Below are 23,480 nucleotides of genomic sequence, written 5' to 3' on the forward strand. Positions count from 1 at the left end.
TTAACGTAAAGTATTCATTTTGGTTCGACAGGACTCTAAAAGTTTGAAGCTGTAAACGTAAAATATACTTGCAACCCAAACGCGTGAACACTATGGCGCTTACAAGACCACGCTTCAGCAGCTATTCTGAGCCACTAGCTTTTCGTGAACTGAAGGCACATTTTCCGGAACCCAACCAGCAAAATGTAAACAGGTCTCCCAAACAAAGAAAACCTCAAAGACTGACACCAATAAAAGCAAATGAATCCAGCAGCAACAAGGCACATTATGTTGACAAAATCCTAGAACACGAAGAGTATGACTTTATTTTCAAGAACAGCCGACCTAAAGATGCTGAGTTTTTTACTTCCATGAATTTTCACCAATCCCCAAGCAGCCGCAAAGTTAGATTTTCTCTGCCTAACACCAAATCAGTTTTGCCAGCTGTTGGAATTCATCGATCGAGCTGGTCAAAGGCTGTGTCAGAAAAGACTCGTAAAAAGTACGCGAATCTAAATTTGCCGCCAATAGAAGACGTTGACGAAGCGCAAAAAGTGAAAACTGAAATTGTGGAAATTATTTCATCAGTTTTACATGGAAACATGGATTGTAAAGGTCACAGGCGGTATGACAAACAAGACGATAAACATGCCAATAATGATCTAACAATTTCGACCAATCACGTTGCACCAGTTTCGACCAATCGCGTTGCATCAATTTCGGATACACAGAAGTTAAAAGCGAAGCTTGGAACATCGCAGGCCTACGGACGTCGGACCATCCGCACGAAGAAAATGGAACCTGTTGCAGTTCTGACTAATCCGACTTTTAAACGATCTAAGATAACTGACAAAGTTCTTTCTCGCAAGGCAGCAGGAGCCAGAAAAACGCTAAATGACCAGACAGAAATTGTCGCAAGAGCTAATAGTCAAAATACTTTAGCGATTGATTATATAACAGCATTGGAAAAAGCTCGCCAAGTACTGTTGGGCAAATTAAACGTACTTCACCCAGCACAAAAGCGACAAAACTTGCCAAGAAGACGGGTTCTTTATTTACCAGCATTAGCTGCCCCTTGCAGCGAAGACTTTGCTGCTACCATGCGGCGTTTTCAGCACGGTCGACGATTTGTGTCTTCGCCGGCAGTTGTGGATCACGTGATACGCAATAACGTCCCATACAAAGACACTGCCAAGTTACTTGACGCTGTGTTGCGACCGCCGTCTATCACAAGAATAACTTGATTTGCCTGCTATCTGTTCACTTGCACTGTTGTGTTTGAAACCGTATCAGCCTCAGGATTGAGTTTCAACGGTGGACAAAAAGCAACATGCGCGCCCTCTTAAATGAGTTTTTCGTACGGATGAAAAACTCGACGACATTTGAGTGTTGAGCTTGGACGAATGACGAGAAACAATCATTTATTTTGTGAAACGAAACTTCCGTACAAAGATTGACTCCTTTATTGAGGATTTATTTGTTGATTTCAGAAGGTTGGCGACATTTAATCAGGTGACACGTTTTGTAATAAGTTGGATTATTTTGTTGTTTTAGATTTTGTTAACTGTTAGCACTTCCAATAGATTTACACTGTTTTTACTCATAGTCTACATCAACCACCCAGAAAATTATCAAGCATTTTCAAGTATTTTTCTAACCAAATCATGCATTTTAAAATAAACTCAGACATAACCCCACTTGTGACTGGTTGGTATACCTGAGCCCAGTATCATCAAAGGCATTTGCCCGCTATCATTACGGTTTCTGTCACCAAACCATATGGAACAAATAAAAGCATGGGTCAGGCCGATGATGTCTTTTACTTGTTTTTTGTGGGGCTAAATTATGCAGTTACTGTGTCTTGAAATGATGTGAGACTTGACATATCTGTGTTGCCTTTTTTGACAAAACCATATTTTAACATTTTTGCAGCATGGTAAGATGAAAAGTGGCTAACCACCAATTGGCTGGTCACCTAAAAAACAATACTAATCTAAAATGTTATCATAATATTTGATACTTATAACGTACTATTCCCGCGTATTTTTTATGTTGTGTTTTTTTTTTATTTTTTTTTTTTTATTTTTTTTTATGTTTTATGTTTATTTTTTAATGTTGTGCCTGCGTTGCCTTTCCACATTTCGCTTTGGTTTAATCTCGATGTGTCGCCTTCTTTCGTACGACGCTTTGTTAAAAAAGTTACATGGCATATAATTTTATTGGCTGTTGTAAGTTACGATTTATTAACAAACCAAGACCAGTAATTCTACGTTAAGTGTGGTCCATCATTACGTCTAGTCACACTAGACTAGACGGTCGTCGAAAGCAATAAGAGTTGGAACCCTTCTCTGAAACAGTTGCAAATTAAACCGAAATTTAGCTTACTCTTGTTTATAAAGCCTGTAGGAGTAGAAAACTGTAAAGCGGTCGAGAAAAAAAAATGAATCATTAAGCAGTTGTTTGGCTAAAATTTTCGAAAATCACTACCCTTAACATAGCTTTGACATAGCACATACTTCATAATACGGTGTATCTGCAGCGCGTTTCGTCATGATCCACCAATTGAGCCATTCACTATTTCGCGGCTCACTATTTCCGGCTTGGTGATGGTTCAGTGCCATTTTGACGCTATATGCTTTTGCCAAGCGAAATAACTCAACTCAACCACTGATATAAAGCATACAACACAGTGCGGCCATAAACTTTATTTGTCACCCGTAAAACAGCAAACAAATTTTCTACGCAAAAACACACAAAAACCTCCAGTCTTCTACCAAATCCAATTGCGGCAAAACAAAAATCAGGGGCGGACTCATATACATTGCACGAAATAATGAACGACACTCTTAGTAACTAATCTGTAATGTAATACGCACTCCTAAAAATAACTACACAAAAAACATTAGGCAACTGCAGAACCCGAAAAAGATTTGGTATTTTTTTTTTTTAGAAGTAAGTATATTGGTGATTTTTTTTCTGGATTTGTCCACCAAAAACACGATTATATGTTTCCGTTATTTCGGCAGCGTCCGTTAACTTGCAACTGTCATGAAATTTGTACTTTTAGACAAATGCATGACAGGGAAAAGGTAACCAGCAAAAACAATGCGTAAAAACGGGCAAATGGTAATGTAAAAACAACATTCAAATTATGCTTATTATAACTTTGCTAAACTTGTACTTAGTAGGTAAACTTGTTGACACGTTTTAGATGAAATGTGATAAAACAGTTTTTTAAAGAACCGTGGTTTAAAGGCACGAAAAGGAAGAAATAGGCAAACAGGCAAAATGGTATGTGTGAAGCTTAATATGTAGTACGTGCTTTGAACACAAAATAAACCACTTGGTAAAACAAAAGCTATAAAAGAGTAGAGCGGTGCTAAGTCAAACGTTTGAATGCGCGTAAAGCACAAAATGCCCTTGCATATGGCAGTAATTTAACGATATCTGTGCTTGAAAACCATCATTAAACTTAAACTTCCAGAGGAAAACTAAAATGCCAAAGTAACATTTTAAAGTGGAATTTTTCCAAAGATTTTGTTAAAAACTGGTAGTTATTTACGAAACGGGTTAGAGTTCATAACTGGTATTAAACAGCCCTAAACAAGTTATTAAATTGCGACAAATGCATGTTTGTTAACACAGTGTTCTTAAACTTGTTTGAAGGCGACAAAATAATTTAAACATTTGGTTTAATGAATTCCTGCCACCCAAGGATGTGTTCAACACTACTTTAGGTTCATTTTCCCGGAAAACGAGGCAGCTTTTTAAAATCCTGGTCAAAATTAAATTGATTGATTGATTGTATGAAAACTGCCAGAGCAGTTTTGGCCGGAATTTTTCAAAAAACCATTGCAGCTAGTTGAAACTTCGGACTGTGTTAACAAACATTATCATACACAACGTTTTTCTATAAAATCCAAACAAAAAAAACGATAAAAACAACGCAACTTATTATAGCTCAAAAAAGCAGCAACAACCTTTAATCTTCAGCGGTACTAAGTAGGCAACGATGTTAAATTTCTTTGAAACAGTAAAACGTGCAGCCAAGGTATATGAATAGCGCATGGGAAAAATGTCGGCGTTTATACAGCGCACAATATGGCGAATTCTTACACTACAGAAAAGGATAAAATCTTTGGGGTTTGATTGCACAAGATCGTAAAGCAGTGGATGAACATATACATTTTACTTGCACGTTGTATATATACTGTCTATAAGTTTGGTACAGTTAACCTTGGTTAATCCGGGCCCGTTTGGACCACAAAATTGTCAAGATTAGGCAATTATGTGAAGTAACCGATAGTTAAGGCTTACCGCATTACAAATCGTTAGTTCCACGTTTTGTCCTATTTGGGCGAAGATCCTGATTAACCTAGGTTTACTGTATTTATGTTTTTTATTATAGTTTTTGAAACAATGTAAAATAAAAGCTGTATATGCTCTTACAAAAGAATACACACTAGAGGATTTTATATGGTTGTACTATTATTCTTAATGTAACTTTGAAGTTAAACTTAATATTCATTGTGCAGTGGAAATAACATTAATTAGATTTATCTGAATTTTAACTTGAAACAGTGGGATATTCCAATCTGTAATACTAGCATACAATTGCATGTGTTAACGCAATGGATCAGCCATGAAATACATAGTCATCCCAAATTACACCACATTTATATATCACCTGTAACGCTAGATATCTGGCATTTAAGTATAGCAAGTTTAGACCAACCCTTGCTACAACCTAATATTCCTTTTTATATAGAAGTTGGGCAGTGAATGAATGTGAAAATAGCAAAAAGTCGTTTTCCTGAGCTCTTATGTACAAGCAAATTGTATAACCACCAAGACAGTTTTTACCAACTGGATCAGTGCAAACCCAACCTAAAAATCCTAAAGTTACCGATGTGGTGATATATATGTCAAATTATTGTAGAAATGTCAGCATTTTTTCAGCTTTTTCACATAAAATGGTTTAAACCATGTACCATTAATAAAAATGACAGATTACCAGTAACGTTGTGAGCAAGACATCAATTGCTCTACTCAAAATTTAAATTGCCCTTTTTGTGGCGCACACCCCAATTTGGCAAACACTACATCAGGGATATTTGCACGATAATTTGGTGCTTTGGAGCCTAAAAAAATGTGGTCCACCAACACCAGTTATAATCTCAGGATTCAAACCAACCCTAAACACCACCTGTCAGTTTAACTTAAACCCTTCTTGTAATGGCTATGGACATGCATAAAACTCCTATGGGTATTTTAATCGCCGACATCCGCATCGCGGTCTCCAACGAGCCAAAGGAATAGAAAGCCAGCAGCAAGTAGTCCGGTTCCGAGCAGATCACCCATTGCCGTTAAGTAAGGGATAGCACTGTTATCCGGATCACTCCCCTTTTTCCACAATCTAATTACAAGCCATTGGCACATTTGAAGTAGAATACCAACCTGGAAAAAATTATTTGATTTTCAGTGCAAGTTAACACTTTATGCAATGATAAAAGGCCACATTGTCTATTTTATGCTTTGTAGTGTACAATACTTCAAAGCAGCTAAAACACTTTCATATGATAGAATGTAAAAGAAAATTTGCTTTGAATTGGTTGAATATTCACACTGTTTAATAAAAAGCAGATACAAAGCATAAATCACTTCTTAAAATTAACATTATATTTCAAAGTAGGGTTAAATTCCAAATAATTTAATATCTCTTCAAACATCTATTTCATGTCAATTTTAGGATTACAAATTCTGTGCTGGTCTATGGAATGTGTAACAATATGTTCTATTTGTAACAGTTTATCTGAAGGGGACCAATCTGTATCTATTAGGAAAAGCACAAAATACCCACATTCCTGTTTAACTTATCCAACTCCAAGCTTTAAACACAATTAAACTAACATTACAAGCAACTGACATCTACATATAACACAACCATCTTACCTGCAATAGAGATACAAAACAATACACAGTGACAAACTGTGGGGTGATGGTTGTATGACCAGCTTCAAGGGCTTTTATGGTAAGCAGAAATATAAGTTGGCCAGGAATAACAGCTGATAGCATGACCCTTGAACCCGCAGAATGTGGATTGTCTGTAAACAAGTTGTTCTCTTTTACTATAATTCATTAACACTAAAAACCTGGTTTTAAAACAGCTCTCCAATAGTATAAAAAGACTGTAAAACAGTATTGGCCATTTTCCTAAAGGTCATTTAATAAAACATGCATGCAAACAATAAATTTAGAAACAGATAAATCTGGTTATTTGCATGTTCATTTTGTCAAACTTTTAATGCAAATTAACAAATTATGCGATTAACAGGTCGATTTACTTAATAAATGGTTATGGATGGGATTTGAGATCCCAATGCAATTAAAATAATTATGTGATTAACTTGTATGCAATTAATCAGATTTGTCAGTATAAGATCACCCATAGTTTACTTATTGATATTTTTTACCTGATGAACAGAATGTGTGACATGGGGAAATACAGCCTGGTTTTTCACAGGCAGGTAGGACACTTAGTGGTAGACCGCTAGTATGCAAGTATGTTGAAATTCTGCTTGCTTGTACTGCAACAAGATTGCCACCAACTCCATTGATCACAGGGGCAAAAACTGCAATGCCCTTGTTTTGAGACACAGCAAAGTCAAGGATAAAGCCTCCAGTGCTGTTAATGTATAACTTGAGGTTAAGTGGTGATTATACTCAACTGCTGTAATGGGTTTAGATTTTATAACAGCTAAGTTTTTTTCCTGACTTTATAAAAATGTTAAGATTGATTTTTTATACAATTGTTTTCCTGAATTGGCACATTGCTGTTTGGCACTGATAGCTGCTGCAAAACCGAAAGACATCATAAAAATGTCATTTCAATCAATACAACTTGTCATTGGTGTTAAATAGAAAAAAAGACTGTGTGGTATTGTTCACAGATTATAAAAGTACCAGACAGTTCGCCAGTTAAGCAGCATATGCAGTTGGGGATTGTAACGGTTAAAACAAACATAATGTTGTCATAGGGTGTTTTAAAGAGTTTGTCTGTGTATAAATCTCAAATTTTATCAACAGAATTGGTAATACAGTATTGTCTCATAAAACCATCTATCACAAATGACCCATATTTAACTTATAAGCGGAATGAGTGGCACAAACACCATCAGCATTTTAATGACAATTTTACAATCTTTGCATTACACAGCAAATTTTACACTGCTTGTAGTTCTGTAGGGCTGCTCCTAACTGCGGTGTGGCAGATATTTAAAACATCAAAGTACAAATTTGTAAATCTTGACAAAATAGTTTTTCCTAAAGTTCATGAAACTGTTGCCAACCCTAAATGTTCATTGTAGTACTGCTTTAGGGGCAGTTGGGGGGACAAAAACAACTTAAGAGATGCAAAAAATGGCTAAAATATCATTATATTACCTGCTAATTGCCATAGCTGCTATAACTGGCTCCCATCCATGTTTAATAACATCTTTTGTGTATTCATTCCTATGAGCCAACCACAGTAACAGCGGAGTTAAGACAATGAAAAATACAATAGTTGCTGGGCCGATCCAAGCAGTTGATTTATCGCCTAATGAAAAGTACAATCCCTGAAAATAACAAAGAGAATATTTATCAGTCAGTTTCCATTTTGTTATTATACTGCGGAGAATAAAGTGCACATTTACACCTAAACATCACAATATAACAGAAAATTACTTCTCAATTGGTGTTTTTAGCAACTAACAATCAATGGATAACAATAATTGTGTGTCAGAACCTTCTACAATACTTAATTATAGTTTACCTTTGCGAAGTAGGAGAGCAGTGTCAATGTTATCAAATCACCAAGGGATGCAGCAATAGGTGTGGCAACATTATCAGGGTTGATACCTAATTTTCTTGACAGTAGGATCACCATTATCATGACAAGACCTACAAAAAAGTGCAATTCAAAAAAAAAAACGTATATCCAATATGATATTGTTAGTAAAACCTAAATTAAAAAACATCCAGAATTTTTTCCAAAAATATTGTACACAAATATCATGTCTCAACAAAGCGTGTAACCAAAAGGCATTGAGGCACCCATTTCAACAAAAAAGGCTTATGACCTAGCCACTGATCAAATACAACAGTTCAAAATACAATTGTTCAGTAATTGCAAGTTAATTGTAGTAAATCTTACCAAGCAGACAAGATGCAATGGCTCCTGTTAACAAACTTCCAGCACACAAAATAATTGCATCATTTGTTTCCCATTTTCCATCAGGAATCCAGCCCAATACCATGGCAACCAATGATGCAAGGAAAGCAATGACCATGGCCTGTGCTTCCACCAGGATAACATTACCAACAATAATAGAACAACGCTTCTTTTTGTCATCGAGTAGGCCTCGGTTTGCCTGTAAAGAATAAGTTCATATTGTGATTGGAAGGCTTTGCATATTGTTTTATGATATAGCAACTAATTGGAGAGTAAAAGTACTATTGAGTTACTTTATTAAATTAACAGTTAGGTTCTTTTGGACTCTTTTGTAAATAATTAGTTGGTAGTTTTGATTTAATGACTACAGCAAATACTGTGGTTACTGATTTTTTTCAATTTGACACTTTTTAAGCTATAGTCAGAGTTGTCATATTTTTGACAGTTCTAACTTTTATGCAATTTTGTTGAAAACTTCAAGATAATTACGCCCAACCAAACAAAGGCTTTGTTTATGATGGGATTTACAATAACATTTTTAACCAATTCTACCACCTTTCTTATGATTATGCAACTACCTAGCGCTAACCTGTTCAATAAATATTTGTATATATCTACATTAACACTAAGTAACAACAATGCAAAAGTTGTTAAGGGTAGAGAAAGTAGTGATGGGACGATACCAGGTTTTGAAGCGAGTACCGATACCGAGTACGAGTACCACATGTATATACCTTCGATACCGAGTACCGAGTACGATTACCGAGTACTTAAGTACATTGTTGTACTGAGTTATAAATCACTGGCTAATTTATCTACCATAGTCGGGCTACAGGTGCACACACGCACATGCGGAAAAATGTAATCTCCACACGATAGCGAAAAAATATACGTAACCGGGCGGAACTTTTTCCCGATTTTGTGTTGTCCAAAGCAAATTTGGCATAAAGTTGCCTGTGTTTTTATGTTGCAAACCGACCTTCGGTACTCGCATGTTGGTATCGAAAACTGGGACAAAATATTTCGATACCGAGTATCGATACCACTGAAATCGTTCGATACCATCGATACCAAGTACGAGTACCGGGTACCCGTCCCATCACTAAGAGAAAGTAAGCAAAATAATAAAGTTGGTCATCAAGCCATAAACACAATAAATCACCCACATACAGTGGTTAATTGCAAATGCACATAACATATGTAAAAAAGTATCACACTTACATAGGTTGATAATCTTGAAGCAAGCGTCATTTCTAAATTGCCTTTTAGTCCCAACAAGGCAGGCACAAGAATAAAAATCTCTGGTACATTTTCAAATACGGGCCAGTGCTGTGAAAAATAAATTACCAATGTATTACTTAAAAGCAGATGTAAAATAAGTTTAAGCAGAAAAAGGTAAAAAAGGTTTATACCTGAACTTTGTCAAGAACTATTCCAGCCGCTACCATACCCATTCCAGCCATAAGGAATGGAAAAGTGATTTGTAGTGCAATTGATAACGCTCTTTCAGATTTTGGTGCAGCATCACTATTACAGTTCAGCTCACACAATTTTAAGTCACTATTCTTTGCCTTTTTTAGACTTTGTTTTGGTAGCAGTGTTTGTGTGTCAGTATCTGAATTGTCATCATGTTGTACAGAGCGCTGGTTAAATTCACTTTCAACCAATTGATAATCCATATCGAATGCATCGTTGTAATGTCCATTTTCGCTTTTGTTAAGTGCTGCTTTGTTGTCATGTTTTGATTCCCGTGAAAAATTTGTGGTATTGTAATTTCGCTCTTCATTCATGATGTGATATGACTCCTCCTGGCTGCTTTCATCAGTTGATGAGTCTGTAATTAGTACTCTGGGTACCATGTTGGAAGTATCTTGGTCTTTGTTGTCGTCACTTACAACTTTAGCAACTCGTCTTCGTAAAAATTTGATTGTTGTTTCTGCTTCTTCATGTAGTTTTTTGCTTCTTTGGCGTGTATTCATAATAAACGGTGGGAGTACTATTCCCAAACAGTTAAATCCATTTTTTCTAACATAGTTGTCACAACTTACATTGTACACAAGTAACAGTGGGACCTGAAATTACAAACTGAAGTAAATAAATATGGTATTCAAAATATTCATATACGGTATACAGTGGTGGGATTCAGCCGGTTCGCACCGGTTTAATAGAACCGTCTCACAAAATTTTATGAGATCAGCGAACAGGCTAGCATTACTGGGGACTGTCAATGGATTTTTTGAAACAGAACCGGCTGAAAATTATGACTTTTGTAATAGAACCGGCTGACAAAAAATTGAATCCCACCACTGCATATATTTTTAGTCCAGCCTTTATTCATTTTAATTATGCAGGGCTCTAGTAGACATTAAAACATTCACAAAGCGAAATAAATTCAACTTTAACTCAAACACTTGCATAAAATAGCTTACTACCAGTAGCCAGTACAGTACCAACTACCAAGCCACTTTCCATAAATTTGAAACACATTTAAACCTCCCATCAAATGTTCAAAACATAAACAATATTTCGTTTTACGACAGAAGTAGTCACTTGAAACTGCAAACTGTGCAATAGTCGAAACCGCCTGAACAGGTTTAATAAACTTTCCAAGCGCGATGATCAAACCAGAGCAACACGTAACACATTTTCATCAGCTGATGACTATGACGTCACGAACGTGATTGTGATTAATTAAAAGTTGCAGAAAATTTATATCTTGTTTGCTCAAATAAGTCTCTGTCCTTAACGATATATTTTTATTATTACAATATATCTATACTTTTATTTAACTCTATTTTTCTTACATTACTTGGAATTTTTGAATTGTTTTTTCGTGCGTGACGCTTTTTAATTCTTTAATATTTTTATGGAAAGGTTCTTCGTGGGGAAAGTTTTTTGGATTGACGAATAATTAGAATGTATGCTAAAGTGATAAAGTACACTGGTTTATTATTTGAATGTTAGGTTTGTAATAGGCGTTGTTGCAATGGTTGATGCATTTGTACCCCAGGGCCATTGCTCAAAAACTTTCTGGGACCAAGAGCCCCACCCTTATAACGAAGTTGTAAAACTTTGCAGAGAACCGAAGGTAGGACTTAAATTACTTTGTTCATATTCGTTTGTTTTCTTTTTCTCATGTTTAAGAATTATTTTTGTTGATGTAGTATTTTTGCACATTTATTTGTTTATTTCGGAGAATTTGAGTTGAAATATTTCAAGATTTTGATTTTTGATTGTATGTCACACCAATTCAGTAGATGATTTATTTTGTTTCATTCTACAGTCAAACTTCGATATTATGCCACCCTTTGGGACCGAGAGAAAGTGGCATAGTAGCGAGGGTGGCATAATAGCGAGGGTTGTTTTTAAACATAGCCTTGTGACGTGACAATGTACTGCAATGCCACGTTGTGTTGTACCATTATAATTTATTAGTATAAAGTACAGTATACAGTATAATTTATTACAAAAAAACGAATAGATCATGCCTAGAACAAACAAGATCTGTTAGTTTTGCCGTGGCACAAGCACAGAACGGCGTTTACATAACTTGCTGCAAAGCCGGGAAACCTCTTAACATGGCCCTGTTGTTTATTCAATGATTTGTTTTTCGTGTTTTCTCTGTTTTATCATGAGCTCAAACCGAAAGTTGTTAGAAGGCCCAATTTTGCAATCCATAACCAGATCGTAAATACAGTAATACTGTACTCTCATGTGTCATAGTATCAAGGGTAAGGGGTGGCATAGTAAATATATTTTCTGTTGAATTTAGTTGGTGACGATCAAAAATGGTATAGTAGCGAGGGTGGCATAATACCAGTTGTATAGTATCGAAGTTTGACTGTATTCAATAAATAAGGCAGCAATTTTTCTTACCATTTGGTTTCTACATACCTCAACAATATAACATACCTTCAAATTAACAAAATAATCCTTTGCCAGATATGGACTAAAATGTGTACCATTTCATACACATGCAATTCTTAAACTTAGCCTTAATTGTTGCAGCAACCATATAGCATTTATCATTTGGAGCAACCACACAACATTCGAGTTAAACATGGGCATATCGGAGCTTCTCCTGCATGTAGGGCTAATGTTTCATCATCAATGGACCTTCTACGACAAGTGTTGCAACCAACAATAAATTGTGATATTGTGGAGGTGTTTCAAAAATACATTACTGTAAGTATGCTGTTATATGGTTGTATTTCGATACCATTGATTTATCCTAATAAATGTTTTTGTAGGTTTTTCGTGAGGCCGCTGAAAATGCCAAGTCCAATATGGCAAGGGAGCCATTTAAATCTGCTCATGTGAATGTAGATGTTGAAGAAATGGTATTGAATTTAATTTGCAAATTTGAAAGTAATTATTACTTCACAATTTACCATGATTTAAGGTATTCCGGGCTTGTCAAATGGCTCTTGACAGTGCAAAATCACTTTTTGTACCAAAAGAAAGCAAGGAAAAAAAGCAACCTGCTGGAATTGTAACACAAAAAACAAGCACCACTAAAGGTATTAATTGGTATGGACTGTTCAAATGACAAAAAATGTGTTGTAATAATTATGGGTCCCCTTCCCTGAAGGGGACACATATTGTTTTTGTCTATATTTATGGGTACCCTTCCCTGAAGGGGACACATATTGTTTTTGTCTATATTTTTTTTTTCTTTTTTTCTTTTTTCTTTTTTTCTTTTTTCTTTTTTCTTTTTTTCTTTCTAACGCAGATTTGTTCCCACGTTTTGGTCAACAAAGAATGGTTCAATCTTTTTCAAATTTACACACATTGTAGATATTGGTCTAAAGATGGTCCATGTGAATTTTGACCCTGTTTGATCCCTCGGTTCACCCACAGCCCCCAAAAACGTGAAATTTTTAAAATGGCTATACTTGCTTAAGCAGATGATTCTGGAGTTTCTTACTTTTTTTATTGGTACATTGCAGCGTATTTTAATGTATTTTGTAACTTGAAGTTGTATATATTTATTTTCACCCATTTACCCCCAAATATTTGTTTGTTTGTTTACATGTTAATGAGGTCCGAAATACAAGACTTAACCTGCTGAAATTTTAAACAGTCGTGAATAGGGTGCTCCTTGTTGACTGTTAAAAAAAATCAGTGCAATTGGCTTAGTAATTACTCTTACAACCCCAAATACGTTTTTATATGCTGTCTTTTGTCAAATTTGTGCTCGCTCAGTGCACTGCTGACACAATGGGAGTGATTTACGTCTTGACAAAAATGGCGCGAGTAAAAAAAAGGCCTTGCGTCTTATGACCGTTAACGACAGGCCCCTCCTGCCGCGATCGACGCCATATCATTATCTAACAACATACGCACGCCGCGAGACAATGATCGACTGACGGAAATGAAACCGTGAAAAATCGACGCTAACCTCTGCTGTTTGGAGCGTGGCGTTGACCCCAACTACGGGAAAAAATGTTGCTCCTATATAACATTTGATAAAATTAGTTGTCGTTGATTTATAAAAATCTCCTACACAAGTTTACTTGAGTAGTTTATTTGCCATGGCAAAAGAACGGACAAGCAAAAAGTACAGACTGCAAAAAAAAGAACAAATGCGGAAAAAGCGGGAGGCCAAACGTAGTGAGGTAAGTGTCGTTTTGGTGATCAGAAATCAGCTGTTTTGCACAGCAATGCTATTTCGTTTTATTAAGTTATCACTCACATTTTCAGTTTTGGCAAAGGTTTCACACCTATGACGTGATTTAAACCTAATAAGCGTGCTTCGGTTTCGTATATGTCAAGCAAAACTTGTTAATCAAAATAAAGTTGAAAAAATAAACTTGACATTTTTGCAAGATAAATGTTTTTTATTTGCCGCATGACCACGGGTTACTTAAGGTCAACTAGTAGGTATTACTAACACAGTTCAGAACTTTCTTTCGTCATAACGTAGCGTTTTTTTGCAATAAATTTAGGAATCAACACTCAAGGCATGTATAAATTAGGTTAAACGGTCCCTGAGGGGTTACTACAGGTCAATGGTTTTGCGAAACAAAGTTAAATGAAAAACAATTTGTTATGTGTACACTTGTAGCAAATTGCTTTTTAATTTAAAGTGTCTGTAACACAACTGTTACAGCTTTCTAGAAAAAATTGTGTTTAAAACCCGACCTTCGACGACAATATCTGGATTGAAGCAAGAGATAAAATTAAAGTATTTGATTCGTTCTTTTTTAATGTTTTTGTAATTATATGACAATAATAGTGCAAAATTTTTATTGTTTGATTTTTTTATTGAATGCTTTCTAAAAATTTGTCCTTAAAAATCTAAAAGTCACCGTAACATTTGTTTACCGTAAATCCGCACAAACACGCGTGTGGGGACCCATTAGTTTTTGTTTACAAAAACAATCATATGTGTAGATCAAATGATGTGTATAGTAAATTGGTAAATATCGTATAGAATATATAAAATGGAAGTATATCAGAAAGCCACCCTTCTAGTTTTTTTTTCTTTTTTTCTTTCTAACGCGGATTTGTTCCCACGTTTTGGTCAAGAAAGAATGGTTCAAACTTTTTCAAATTTGCACACATTACAGATATTGGTCTAAAGATGGTCCATGTGAATTTTGACCCCGTTTGATCACTCGGTTCACCCACAGCCCCCCAAAATGTGAAATTTTTAACGCGGATTTGTTCCCACGTTTTGATCAAGAAAGAATGGTTCAAACTTTTTCATATTTACACACATTATAGATATTGGTCTAAAGATGGTCCATGTGAATTTTGACCTCATTTGATCCCTCAGTTCACCCACAGCCCCCCAAAACGTGAATTTTTTAACGCAGATTTGTTCCCACATTTTGGTCAAGAAAGAATGGTTCAAACTTTCTCAAATTTACTCTTATTATAGATATTGTTCAAACGATGGTCCATGTGAATTTTGACCCCGTTTGACCCCGTTTGACCCCTCGGTTCACCCACAGCCCCCCAAAACGTGAATTTTTTGAAACGGCTATACTTGCTAAAGCAGATGTTTCTGGAGTTTCATACTTTTTGATTGGTACATTGCAGCGTATTTTAAACTATTTTGTAACTTGAAGTTGTATATATCCATTTTCACCCCTTTACCCCCAAATATTTGTTTGTTTGTTCACATGTTATTGAGGCCAGAAATACAAGACTTAACCTGCTGAAAATTTTAACAGCTGTGGATAGGGTGCTCCTTGTTGGCTGGTAAAAATTTCAGTGCAATCGGCTCAGTAATAGTAAAAATATGTTTTTACATGCTGTCTTCTGTCATATTTGTGCTCGCTCAGTGCACAGCTGACGCAATGGGAGTGATTGACGATAGTGGCACATGGAAAAATGCCTCTGCTTCACGCATGAACGCAGTCGTCACTTGACCATTTTCTCTCTGGTTGGAATTGATATGATACGGTGTTAGTGATATTGCGCTGTAAACGTTAACGCTGCGGGGTCACGGCAGGGACAGGCGATGCGTATGACGTCATGACCGTATTTGCCTGCCGCTCAGTGCACAGCTGACGCAATGGGAGTGATTGACCATAGTGGCGCATAGAAAAAAATGCCTCTGCTTCACGCATGAACGCAGTCGTTACGTGACCATTTTCTCAGTCAGATAGAAGTATCAACTATCAAGGGAGTAATTCACTTGTTTACGATTAAGGCGGGTGAATGCAGCGGGAGTGCTCAGCTTGACGTCCGGACCGACGTTTTATGAGGCAGTCGTATCGGTGATTAGAAATCAGCTGTTTTTGCGCAGCTATGCTATGTCGTTTTATTAAGTTATCAAGCACATTTTAAGTTTTGGAAAATTGTGTTTAAAAACTGACCTTGAACGACAATATCAAGGTCAAAGTATTTCCTGTTATTTTTTTCCTATTTACTGTTTTTTTGTAATTATATGACAATAATGATGCAAAAACATAACGGACAAAACTTTTTGGGTTAAGGCTAAAGTTGGTTAAGCTTGTCCTTAAGAATCTAAAAATAACCAGGATGTTTGTTTACCATAAATCTGCACAAACGCGCATATGGGGACCCATTCGTTTTTGCTTGCAAAAACAATCATATATGTAGATCAAATGATGTGTATAGTAAATTGGTAAATATCTAACAGTGATTGTGCCCTATTTTTACTGTTACCAAATTGCATATGCATATGTGTGGGGACCCATTAGATTATGCTTGCAGAAACAATTAGGTTATAAAGTGCCAGGAAAAAGATAGGGACCCAATGAAATGTAGGTGCCAAATATATATCCATTATAAATATAGTAAATGGAATATGTGATACATCATTAAATATGATGTAGTATATATAACCCAGCAATATATAGGAAAACCGCTATTCTAGTTTATTTTCAGGTTCAATCCTTTCCTTCAGACCTCCCATACACAGTCATTTAATGGCTGGAAAGAGACGAGCTGCCAGTCCAGATTTGCCTTGGGAAAGGGTGGGTTTTATTGATAAAAACATTTGAAGCTTATTCTAATATGAATAGTGTTTTTCCACAATACTTTTTCTTCTGTTAATAATTCATTGTCCTACAATTAAATTTTTGTTGTAATTTTTAGTATTATAACTAGTGATGCATGGAATCATCTAAAATAGGTTTGGACTGAATATTATGCAGTTTTGCTAAATTAACAATTCGTTTGTCATGTCAAATGAAGTTCTAGCTAGTATTCTGACATAATCCCATTAGTTTTGCTGCAATGTGAGCTTTTGTGCAGTTCAATAGATTGTATGGTACATATTAGGTAAAAAAGATACATTTTTCACATTGAAGTATTGTGCAAAAAAAGCATTGTCTGTAATAAAAATCAGAACAAAAAACAAACAAATCTTTCATAAAATTGCAGGTTGGTCAAAAAAAACTTGGCCAACAGAAGCTATGGTATATCACCAGTTATAACTAGTGATGTACCAAATCGTCGAAATTTCGATTTGGCCGAAACCGAATATTCGGCGGTTTTGCCGAATAAATTCGGCCGAATCATTTATGACGTCATGCAATGTCATACGCTACGCGTTTGACATGAAAATATAAGTTTAGCTACCAGGCAATTAGTGCAGAATGGTTGTGTTTTCTCCTCATTTTAGTTCTGCGAGGTTTAACATTCCTTCAAGCATGATTTCCAACCCAACAATGAATTACTGATTAGTTGTCTCCAGTGGGCAAAACGATAATGTGTTAAAAAATATAATAATAGACTGGATTTTCGTTGGGACTGAGCAGAAAAGACACGCTTAACACTTTAAATGTGTGTTCGTAAAAGATTCGGTTTCAGCCGAATCGCAACAAATTATTCGGCCGAAACCGAATCTTTGCAAAAGTGGCCGATTCGGCCGAATAAATTCGGCAAACCGAATATGCGGTACATCTCTAGTTATAACCTCATTATAATCAAAACATGTAGAAGTACATAAAGACACATGGCAAAACTATGAACAACATGACAATTACACGATTAAAGTTGATCTTGTGTTGACATGATTTGTTACCTTGTGACCATGTGTTAGCCTGCACTGACTATTTTACACCTCGTTTTATTCTTATCATTGTTTGGTGCAAATTTACTTTTCATACTTTTTACATGCTGAATTTATTGCAGAGACTCAAAGCTGAAAGTCGTGACATGCTTTCTAGACGTTCACTCAGTCCTATTCCAAAGGTACTTTTTACCTGCTTGGCATTTTATTCAGTTCTCGACCAAATACTTTGGCTGCTAGTTCAATGATACACTTTACAGAAAAGACCAAGAAACACAACACCTATCCCTGGACAGAGAGGTTACGGAAGTCCTCATAGAAATCCTAAAGATGCTGTTAGAAAAAAGATTGAAGAATCAGTAATAAATTGTTTTTAAACTTTTAATTTCGAGCAATGTTAGAACTGTTTTTGTTTTTGCAGTGGGATCCAGCAAGGTTGACAACTGAAACAGAGTTTGTAATGGGAACAAAAGCCAACAGGTAAAAATTCAAGCTTATTTTGGTGAAACTCTATTTGCCAGAATATTGTTGTTGTTCAGTTTGTTAATGTTAAAAAAAAGTTTGACAACATAAGTACAGTAGAGTTTGTTGCACTTGGTGAAAGAAAACATAGGAAACAATTGACATTTCATAATGAGTTTTTGAGATAACAAATGTAGCTTTGAGATAACACATAAATTTCAGTACAAAAAGCTAGTCAAAAATTGCCATTACTCTTCAGGGCTCTGGGTCTTGGTGCCACTAGGGGCAGAATCTACATGAAGCATCCAGATTTGTTCAAGGTAAAGGATATAAATGATCAGAAGTTTTTTTTTTTTACTTAGCGACAACACCATGGTATAAATAATAATAAGACTACATGATAAGGGTTGCTTAATATATATAGTGACCTCAAATTATTTTAGCGTATTACTGTTGTAAAGGAATAAATTTTAATGAAATCTTGTTTTAAGTATGCTGGTGATCATGAAGACAAAAAATGGATGGTCAAACACAACTGTATGGCAGCTACTGGTGGAAAAAATGTAAGAAAACATAATTATTCGTGGCTAAATATGTAAGTAAAACTGTTTGTTTTGTTTTTAAGACATTTATCATGATTGCTGAAGATGTGCTTCACCTGTTTAAAACTGAATACAAGTAAGTTTAACTTTTTGCTTTTTTGATTAACGTGTCACCAAGATGTCGGAAAGGTATTTGCTTTAACCCAATCAAAATCTCATGGTTGAAATTACCTTCCTAAATCTAAGAAATAAAAAAATCCAATGACAATAAAAAACAGGCAGCTCAACGGCGGACTCGTTGTGAGCATAACACAATCAAGTGTTTGTTGCAAACTGGGATAAAAATGAAATAAATAAACACAATAGCCCACTGTTGAGGCTAGATTTAGGGGCACTTTATGGATTTATTCAAAGTCGTGTCTTAAAACCTGGAAATTGCGTATATTTAGGGACAGCCCTGGAACACTTTCGGAGGAACTGCAGTTTTTCAAACTTCCTGATTTTGTTCTTCGTAAGATGCAAGCTTCAATGATCAATGAAAAAAGGCTCAGACTGGGCGGAAAGTTTGCAAAAACTGGAAGTATGCTTATATTTTTACAAAAAGCATGCAAAGAAAGTTACAGAAAACTGTTTTCTACACTGTATATGATATTTCTTTTGTTTAAAAAATTAAAAAACAAGATTTTTTATGTTCCCTAACATTTTTTTCCAATATCTGTTTAGGTCCAACTGTAACACCAAGGAAAGAACCTACAGTACCAATTGTCACTATTAAACCAATGTAAGTGGACAATTCCAAGAAAAAAATAAACGCTTTTTGTATAAAACTAAGTCAATTTGAAATGCTACTCATGAATTACCAAAGCAATGAGGAACTATGAGGCAACAACCAAAGCAATGAGGACTAAGTAAAATTTTTCCCAAACTTTTTTCTGGCCACAAGCGTTGTGTAGTTTTTAGTTACCTACAAACTAACTACATAAATGAAGCGTAAGCACCACACTTTCATAGTGTTATTTAGTCAATTCTTTGGTTTCAGTATCTGCTACAAAATATGACTTAAACCTGGTTCAACGTTTTTCTAATTTCATTCATGGAATTTTTTTTATTTGCTTGCTATCTGAGAGGCCACCTTTTTTTGTAGAAAGCCACCCCTTGGCCTCAGTCAATTGGCATCACCAGAGATAACCCGTAGATTGAGGGAACGAACCCCAGACGTACCAAAACCTGATGATTCGGACAGCGAAAGTGACGATATTGGAAAACACTCGGATGGCAGCAGTTCTTATGCTGAAACTGACTAATACTCTAAAATCGTTCGACTGCAATATCTTTTCTTGTCTACAGTTAGAATTAGTCGGATGGGCAATTGTGGAAAGGCGTCCAATTAGTATGGAAAACTTAAAATCATTGGTAATGCTCTACTGGAGTTTCAAGGAAGTCTATTCCTATTCCAATACCCTTTTTTTATTTCTTGAAACACTTTCCGAAGTATGTCTGTTGGATGAACGCACAAAATCGAATTTCTAAACTTACAACACGGTTGTTTTGCGAGTTTTGAATGTCGCTGAAAACTAACCATATGACTTACCCTTTACTCAACTACTCAAAAAATGTTCCATATGTTAATTCTTGATGTACAGGCTGGGGCATCCGTAAGGTCACCTGATTTGTTTGTGAAAATGTTCCAAATCGTTTTAACCAGTTTTATACGCCGCTATTTAAGTGGCATTTCTTAAGTTGCATGTGACACCAACATTGTCCTAATTTTCGTCCAACAGGGTTTCTTTCGCTGGTTTCTTTTTCTGTTGCTGGTTTCTTTTTCTGTCGATACCCCACCCTTTTTTCGTAACACTGGCGGTTAGCTTTTAGGACCCACTATATGTCCCCCCAATCGTGCTTACCAACAATAAACTAACCCCACTTCCTTGTGAGCTCTTGTCATATAACGCTTACGATGTAGCTGCAGCGCGTTCAACCATTATCCACCAATTGTGAGCTGAGCTTCACTTTTAGCGCTCCATAACGTTTGAATGTTGCGCAGCTATTTCCGGCTTGGAGATTGTTTTACTGCTATTGTATCGCTATGTTTTTTTTATTCACCAAGCAAAATAAACTTAACTCAATTTTCGGCCCGCATAAGTATTGCTTCTGTACTGCCTGACAAATTCCAGTACCAATCTGCATATCCGTGTTTGCTGACCCCTGCAGAGTTGTAAGTCGGCCCGGGTTCGGGCTTGTGTTTTTGCAAAAACGGGCTTGATTCGGGCATATACTTTTTGTCAGATTTTTTGTTTTTGAATAAATTTAACTAGATAAGTAGCCAGTTGCTGGACCTGACCTGATGTCAAACAGCCTTGTTCAAGACCAATTGTCTATTGTATTTGTTGTCTTGGTGTTTCCTTTGAGCTCCAATGTATAGACTGTCAATCCAATTTCCGGGTCTAAACGGGCTTCGTAAAAACGATTCGGGTTCGGGCTACAATTTCAGGCCCATTTACAACTCTGGAACCGTGAGCTTTACAGTCTTGGTGGTGTTACAGAAACAGTGTTGTCTGTAGAGAAGCACCGAATCGGCCTAGTTTCAGTTTGGCCGAAACCGAATGTTTGACAGTTTTGCTGAATAGAGTTCGGCCCGAATCAAACGAAAAATTTATCACGCGAACGGTTTTGCATGAAATCGTTTTTTCTACCACCTAAACATTGGAGATACCACGACAAAATAGTTATGTAGGCCTATCATTTTAGTTCCGTGGGGTTTAAGGTTGCCTCGTCTATGGTTGTGAGTCTGTTAATAAATTAATGACTTTTATTTGGGGTGGGCAAAACGATAATGTTTTAAAAATCATAATATTTGACGCAACTTTAGTAATGGCGTAGTTTGAAAGATTGTGTAATACCTTATTGTGCAGAAAATACACGTTTTACACTTTGAGCTCTGTTCGTAAGAGATTCGGTTTCGGTAGAATCGAAACAAATTATTCGGGCGAAACCGATCTATTGCCGTAACAGCCGATTTGGCAAACCGAATATTCGGTACATCTCTAGTTACCAGGTAACATTCCAGCCCAATTGTACGTGAAAACCGCCACTTTGGCGACACTGCAGAAAGTCGTATCACAAACATCTCTACATTTGTCACATAAATGGTCGACAAGTCGACCTTTTCAACCAACCCAATGAACATAAATTGAATATAAGAGCCTATGACATGTTTCCTAATATATTTATGTGGCGAATATACATGGACGACAACTACAATATAACTTATAACACAAAAAATTGCAAGGATAATAATTCATGGTAACAATTGTACAAGACTTCCTTAGATTATAATTTAGAGATGGTTGTTGGGGCGCTTGTTTGGTCTGATGTGATTTTGGGTGGAAGCTTTGGCTGTGTGTGACGTAGCTGCTGACGTACTCGCCACGTGGTATATCGCTCTTTGCTTTGGACTGTCGGTAAAGATACGAAACCAATGTGTTATCAAAGCGATAGTTGAAAACATTAGGCAGTTAGGATAAAAATTCCCATTTGATGTTTTCACCTTAGAAATGAAGGTAGATGAATCATGCCAGACAATTCCTTGTTTACTTCTGTCCGTGTCTCTTTGTTCCTCACCACAAACACAAGAAAGAGAAAGGCACCTTGGTAAACATAAGAATATTAGTTTTTGACTTGCCAGTTTCATAAGAGAAGTAATTCTCAAATGGTCGGTAGTCTACCAAGCGATGGAATTTGAGCTAAGGTCCAATGTCCAACATAAGTGGAGGAATTACAAACCCCTTGTTAAAGACGTGAAAGTCAGACAATCTGATTTTACGTTGTATGGTCTATCTTGTTTAAAACTGTACTTGGACCAACACAGGCCAAACATTTAATTTGTGTCAAATCTATAATTGGATTTAAACTTACCTACAAATTATACGGAATGATTTAATGAAATAGCCCTATAAAATGCATTACCTTGCAATGAGTTAGCAATTGTGAAGACATAAGCCAAAGCTGATTCAGATCCCAAGTTTATTCCGCTCAGAGCGAAGCCGAAAACCCAAGTGATACCAAGCGTGGCAAGAAGACAAACGGAAAAACACAAATCCTTTAGGGACGTCTGCTTCTGCAATGTAATAAAAGGTTCAAAATATGATGTAATACTTTTCGATTTTAATCAAATGCATTTACCTTGCTTTGGACTGATTTAAAACAAGTCATTTTTGCCACAACAATTATGTAGATCACAACATTTATTGCCATAGCAACGGCAGTAGGTGCTATGACTAAATAAGGAATGTCCTGTGGAACAATCCAACATCTGCGAAGTTTTATTTTTGGTAAGTAAGGAATTTGTAAAGGGTTATAATAAGTCATATACTTACTTGTTGTCTAAACGCCTGTACCGCTGCGGATTAGACCCTACAGACCCGGAAACAATTACAGCAGGACAGAGCCACCCCACGACAGCGGCAGTAATGAAGACTATTTGGTTAGTGAGGTTGTTGTGAGTGAAGATTGGCTGCAAATACAATTCCAAGTTTAGTGTGGCCCTTCATTTCTTGGTATTGGACCACCCTGGTATAGCCTACCTACAGTATTTTGAGATACTGCATTTTAAAATTATCTTGGTCATGATTTGTCGTTTAACAATGGAAAACTTTGTCCAACTACTTACAAGAACCACGGCCAAGAAAAATATGGCTCCTTCGACAAGCATCCAACCGAATGTAGCAAGGAGTGAGAAGTGAATAACAACTCCTACCGCCGTGCATGCTGCAGTTGAATTTTTCACGACGTC

At 36.2% G+C, this 23,480-nt stretch overlaps 3 protein-coding genes across 3 annotated transcripts; 1 reads left to right on the forward strand and 2 right to left on the reverse strand.

Annotated features, from left to right (window-relative positions):
* Positions 1-2,669: 2,669 nt before the first annotated feature.
* On the reverse strand, positions 2,670-10,292 carry LOC145232015 (solute carrier family 41 member 1-like). The gene is made up of 8 exons (XM_080096501.1): positions 9,604-10,292; positions 9,413-9,520; positions 8,174-8,390; positions 7,793-7,920; positions 7,423-7,595; positions 6,453-6,664; positions 5,932-6,083; positions 2,670-5,436 (listed from the first exon to the last, which is right to left on the reverse strand). Exons 1-8 carry the CDS (start codon positions 10,168-10,170, stop codon positions 5,251-5,253), a joined length of 1,743 nt encoding a protein of 580 aa, XP_079952627.1. The 5' UTR covers positions 10,171-10,292; the 3' UTR covers positions 2,670-5,250.
* A 790-nt stretch (positions 10,293-11,082) lies between these two features.
* On the forward strand, positions 11,083-20,820 carry LOC145233121 (deoxynucleotidyltransferase terminal-interacting protein 1-like). Its single transcript, XM_080097782.1, has 14 exons — positions 11,083-11,279; positions 12,200-12,376; positions 12,442-12,531; positions 12,594-12,711; positions 16,556-16,644; positions 17,807-17,866; positions 17,945-18,043; positions 18,106-18,164; positions 18,406-18,466; positions 18,638-18,709; positions 18,772-18,824; positions 19,138-19,268; positions 19,412-19,469; positions 19,833-20,820. Exons 1-14 carry the CDS (start codon positions 11,178-11,180, stop codon positions 19,990-19,992), a joined length of 1,329 nt encoding a protein of 442 aa, XP_079953908.1. The 5' UTR covers positions 11,083-11,177; the 3' UTR covers positions 19,993-20,820.
* Positions 20,821-21,910: 1,090 nt separating this feature from the next.
* On the reverse strand, positions 21,911-23,399 carry LOC145234400 (adhesion G-protein coupled receptor G7-like). The gene is made up of 6 exons (XM_080099137.1): positions 23,358-23,399; positions 23,065-23,201; positions 22,871-23,000; positions 22,655-22,805; positions 22,236-22,335; positions 21,911-22,143 (listed from the first exon to the last, which is right to left on the reverse strand). The coding sequence occupies exons 1-6, from the start codon at positions 23,397-23,399 to the stop codon at positions 22,026-22,028; spliced, it is 678 nt and encodes a 225-aa protein (XP_079955263.1). The 3' UTR covers positions 21,911-22,025.
* Between the last annotated feature and the right edge of the window lie 81 nt (positions 23,400-23,480).

The sequence above is a fragment of the Phallusia mammillata genome, chromosome 6 (assembly GCF_965637545.1).
Source record: "Phallusia mammillata chromosome 6, kaPhaMamm4.hap1.1, whole genome shotgun sequence".
NCBI classification, from domain to species: Eukaryota; Metazoa; Chordata; class Ascidiacea; order Phlebobranchia; family Ascidiidae; genus Phallusia; species Phallusia mammillata.

Excerpts from the sequence above, each read along its gene's own strand:
- LOC145232015 (XM_080096501.1), bottom strand. The coding sequence starts at position 10,170 with ATGAATACACGCCAAAGAAGCAAAAAACTACATGAAGAAGCAGAAACA. Across the intron at positions 8,391-9,412 it reads CTTCAAGATTATCAACCTAT|GCAAACCGAGGCCTACTCGA; the intron begins GTAAGTGTGATA and ends TATTCTTTACAG. Across the intron at positions 6,665-7,422 it reads GCAGCTATGGCAATTAGCAG|CACTGGAGGCTTTATCCTTG; the intron begins GTAATATAATGA and ends ATACATTAACAG.
- LOC145233121 (XM_080097782.1), top strand. The coding sequence starts at position 11,178 with ATGGTTGATGCATTTGTACCCCAGGGCCATTGCTCAAAAACTTTCTGG. Across the intron at positions 18,467-18,637 it reads AGCATCCAGATTTGTTCAAG|TATGCTGGTGATCATGAAGA; the intron begins GTAAAGGATATA and ends TCTTGTTTTAAG. Across the intron at positions 18,710-18,771 it reads CAGCTACTGGTGGAAAAAAT|ACATTTATCATGATTGCTGA; the intron begins GTAAGAAAACAT and ends TTTGTTTTTAAG.
- LOC145234400 (XM_080099137.1), bottom strand. The coding sequence starts at position 23,399 with ATGCTTGTCGAAGGAGCCATATTTTTCTTGGCCGTGGTTCTT. Across the intron at positions 23,202-23,357 it reads TTTTCTTGGCCGTGGTTCTT|CCAATCTTCACTCACAACAA; the intron begins GTAAGTAGTTGG and ends TTGTATTTGCAG. Across the intron at positions 22,144-22,235 it reads CATCTACCTTCATTTCTAAG|TCCAAAGCAAAGAGCGATAT; the intron begins GTGAAAACATCA and ends CTTTACCGACAG.